General features: G+C 32.0%; 1 protein-coding gene across 1 annotated transcript; it reads left to right on the top strand.

Annotated features, from left to right (window-relative positions):
- Window positions 1-231: 231 nt before the first annotated feature.
- On the top strand, window positions 232-621 carry LOC123922382. Its single transcript, XM_045975104.1, has one exon. It carries the CDS (start codon window positions 232-234, stop codon window positions 619-621), a length of 390 nt encoding a protein of 129 aa, XP_045831060.1.
- Window positions 622-3,949: the final 3,328 nt, after the last annotated feature.

Genomic DNA, 3,949 nt, shown 5'->3' with positions numbered 1-3,949 from the left:
GGAAATGACTACTACTACTGGAAAGACAAGATGGAATTATTTCTTAGGTCACAAGACATCAACATGTGGGCTGTAGTTGAAGTTGGAGACTATGCTCCACTGGTCAAAGATTCATTCACACCAAAACCACAACTTGAATGGACAACTCAAGAATCTGACAGGGTACTACTAAACACTAAAGCTCAATTATTTATTAAAAGTGCTTTGTGCAGGGAAGAATATGACAGGATCATGGAATGCAAAAACGCCAAAGAAATGTGGACCACTCTTCAAACACACCATGAAGGAACCAGCCACATAAAAGAAACAAGGATTGACATAGGAGTAAGAAAGTTTGAACTGTTTGAAATGAGCGACAGTGAAACTATAGATCAAATGTATGGAAGGTTTACAGTCATCATAAATGAGCTAAATTCTCTTGGCAAAAAGTATACCACACATGAGAGAATAAGAAAGCTACTAAGATGTCTACCAGAAGAATGGAGACACATAGTAACTGCAATAACTGTAGCAAAAGATCTCAAAACAATGGATCTAGAAGATTTCATTGGATCTTTAAAAGCTCATGAAGCAATACTTCAAGAAAAGAAACCAGCTAAAAACAAAATGATTGCTCTATAATCACAAGCAGAAGAGAATCTAAAAAGGGAAATAACATGTGATGAAGAGAATCATCTTCAACAAGATGATGAGGAGGAAATGGCTTTTCTCTCAAGAAGAATTCAAAAGCTAATGATGAGAAGAAATCAAATCAAAAGATCATTTCCACCAAGAAGAAATGAAACTGATTTAAGTCAAGTAAAATGCTATGGATGCAATCAAACTGGACACTACAAAAATGAATGTCCAAAGCTGAAGCAAAGAAAGCCTCCCTACAAATCTATGATGGCTACATGGGATGATCTAGAAGATTTACAAGAAGAAGAAGAAGCAAATGTTTGCCTAATGGCCAGAACTGATTTTGATGAGGTAAATCTTGAACCTTGTTCATCATGCATAAAAACTGAAAAATTGTTTGATAATCTTTTATATGACTCACAAATTACTGCTCAAAAATATGATCAGCTTAGAATTGAACTTGCTAGAGTAATTCAAGAAAAGGATGAATATAAAACTAAAAATAAAATTTTAGAAGAAACCTTGGAAAAAGTTCAACATGATCTAGATAAAGCATGTAAGTTAAATACAGAAAACTTAGGATTAAAAAATAATGTCTCAGAAAAGGACATAATCAAATATGTAAAAGTTAATGAAACCTTTGAAAGTATTCAGTCAAAAGTTATTGATAAAAATGAAATAGGTTCTAAAACTCATCAAACAAACTATGATAAAGTTTTCTCACCTAAAAAGGATCAAAAAATAAGAAGACTATTTTGTTCCTTCTATCACAAGCATGGACATATAAGATACTTTTGTTTTAAGAAAAGATCTATACATCATGTAAAAAATCATTCTCCAGATAATACACAAACATATTTTCAAAAGAATTCATACAAAAGATCATCTCATAAGAAAACACCTTTTAAATACACTAACCATCAAGGACCCAAGACACTATGGGTACCAAAAGTCTTACTAAACTCAAATACAGGAATGTCTGCTAGCAGTCAAGAAAAAGCCATGGTACTTGGACAGTGGCTGCTCGAGGCACATGACTGGAGACAGACACAGCTTCCTTTCCCTTGAGGAAAAGGAAGGAGGAACCGTTACCTTTGGTAATAATGAAAAAGCTAGTATCAAAGGTAAAGGTATAATAGGTAAAATTAATTCTGCTAAATTAGAAAATGTTCATTATGTAGAGGGTCTAGAACATAACTTAATAAGTATTAGTCAACTATGTGATAATGGTCTTGAAGTTATTTTTAAAACTCATACATGCGAAATTAAACAAATATCTTCTGGAAAAACTCTTTTTAATGGATCAAGAAAAAAGAATGTATATGTCATATATCTAGATGAACTGCCTGTTGAGTCATGTTTTGTATCTCTTGAAAAGGATAAATGGATTTGGCACAAAAGAGCAGGACATGTAAATATGAGAACAATTGCAAAACTTTCTCAACTTGATCTAGTAAGAGGATTACCAAAGATAAGTTTTGACAAAGATAAACTATGTGAAAGTTGTACCAAGGGAAAACAAACCAAAAGCAGTTTTAAACCTAAAGATTTTATTTCAACTAAAAGACCTCTTGAATTACTTCACATAGATTTGTTTGGACCTGTCAAAACTACTAGTCTAGGTGGTAAAAACTATGGTTTTGTTATTGTTGATGACTACTCTAGATACACATGGGTTTTATTTTTAAAAAGTAAAGATGAATCTTTTGAATCTTTTAAAATCTTTTGTAAAAAGGTTCAAAATGAAAAAGGATCAAATATCATTTCCATAAGAAGTGATCATGGTGGAGAATTTGAAAACTCCTATTTTGAATCATTCTTCAATGAAAATGGTATTTCTCACAACTTTTCTTGTCCAAGAACTCCTCAACAAAATGGAGTTGTTGAAAGGAAAAATAGAACCTTACAAGAAATGGCGAGAACTATGATAGATGAATCCAATGTTGAAAAATACTTTTGGGCTGAAGCTATCAACACTGCTTGCTATATCTTGAATAGAATGTCTATAAGAAAAGTTTTAAACAAAACACCTTATGAACTTTGGAAAGATAAAAAACCAAATGTTTCTTATTTTCACATTTTTGGGTGTTATTGTTACATCTTAAATATTAAAGATAATCTAGGAAAATTTGACTCTAAATCTGATAAAGGAATTTTCTTAGGATACTCTCTAACCTCTAAAGCATATAGAGTTTATAATCTAACATCAAAATCTTTAGAAGAAAGCATGCATGTAAAATTTGATGAATTTGATGATATATCATGTGTAAGAGAAATAGATGATGAAGGTGAGCAAAACTCATCAAAAGAACAAGTTATAGAACAGGAATCACCAACACAAGAACCTCCTAGAACTTGGAAGGTTGTAAGCAATCACCCTCAAGAACAAATAATAGGTGACACTGCAGAAGGTGTAAGAACCAGAAGATCATTTCAAGTTGATGAGAACAATCTAGCTATGATCTCTCAAATTGAGCCAAAATCCATAGAAGAAGCAATCACTGATGAATCATGGATAATTGCTATGAAAGAAGAACTTTCACAATTTGAGAAAAATGAAGTTTGGAAGCTAGTACCAGATCCTTTAGACCATTCTATCATTGGAACTAGATGGGTCTTCAGAAACAAAATGGATGAAAATGGTAAGGTAATTCGCAACAAAGCAAGACTTGTTGCTCAAGGTTATAATCAACAAGAAGGTATAGACTATGATGAAACATTTGCACCAGTAGCAAGGTTAGAAGCAATAAGAATCTTACTTGCATATGCATCTCATAAATGTTTTAAACTTTTTCAAATGGACGTAAAAAGTGCTTTTCTAAATGGATTTTTAAATGAAGAGGTTTATGTCCATCAACCTCCTGGTTTTAAAGATGAGCAAAAACCTAATCATGTTTATAAACTTACCAAAGCTCTATATGGACTTAAACAAGCACCAAGAGCATGGTATGATAGACTAAGTTCTTTTCTAATTAAAAATGGTTTTTCTAGAGGAAAAATTGATACAACACTTTTTAGAAAAACAAATGAAAATGATTTGTTAATTGTACAAGTATATGTTGATGATATTATATTTGGTGCTACTAATGAAAAAATGTGCGAGGATTTTTCAAACCTTATGCAAAGTGAATTTGAGATGAGCATGATGGGAGAGCTCAGATTCTTTCTTGGCTTGCAAATCAAGCAACAAGATGATGGAATTTTCATTAGTCAAGAAAAATACATCAAAGATCTTCTCAAAAAATACAACATGAATGAAGCAAAGATCATGACTACTCCAATGCATCCATCAACAAATTTAGATAAAGATGAAAATGGTAAAACTGTGTCT

This window comes from Trifolium pratense, linkage group LG4, assembly GCF_020283565.1.
Source record: "Trifolium pratense cultivar HEN17-A07 linkage group LG4, ARS_RC_1.1, whole genome shotgun sequence".
In the NCBI taxonomy this organism is placed as follows: Eukaryota; Viridiplantae; Streptophyta; class Magnoliopsida; order Fabales; family Fabaceae; genus Trifolium; species Trifolium pratense.
Note: the sequence above shows the minus strand (reverse complement) of the source record. Positions and strands in the feature narration are given on the sequence as shown.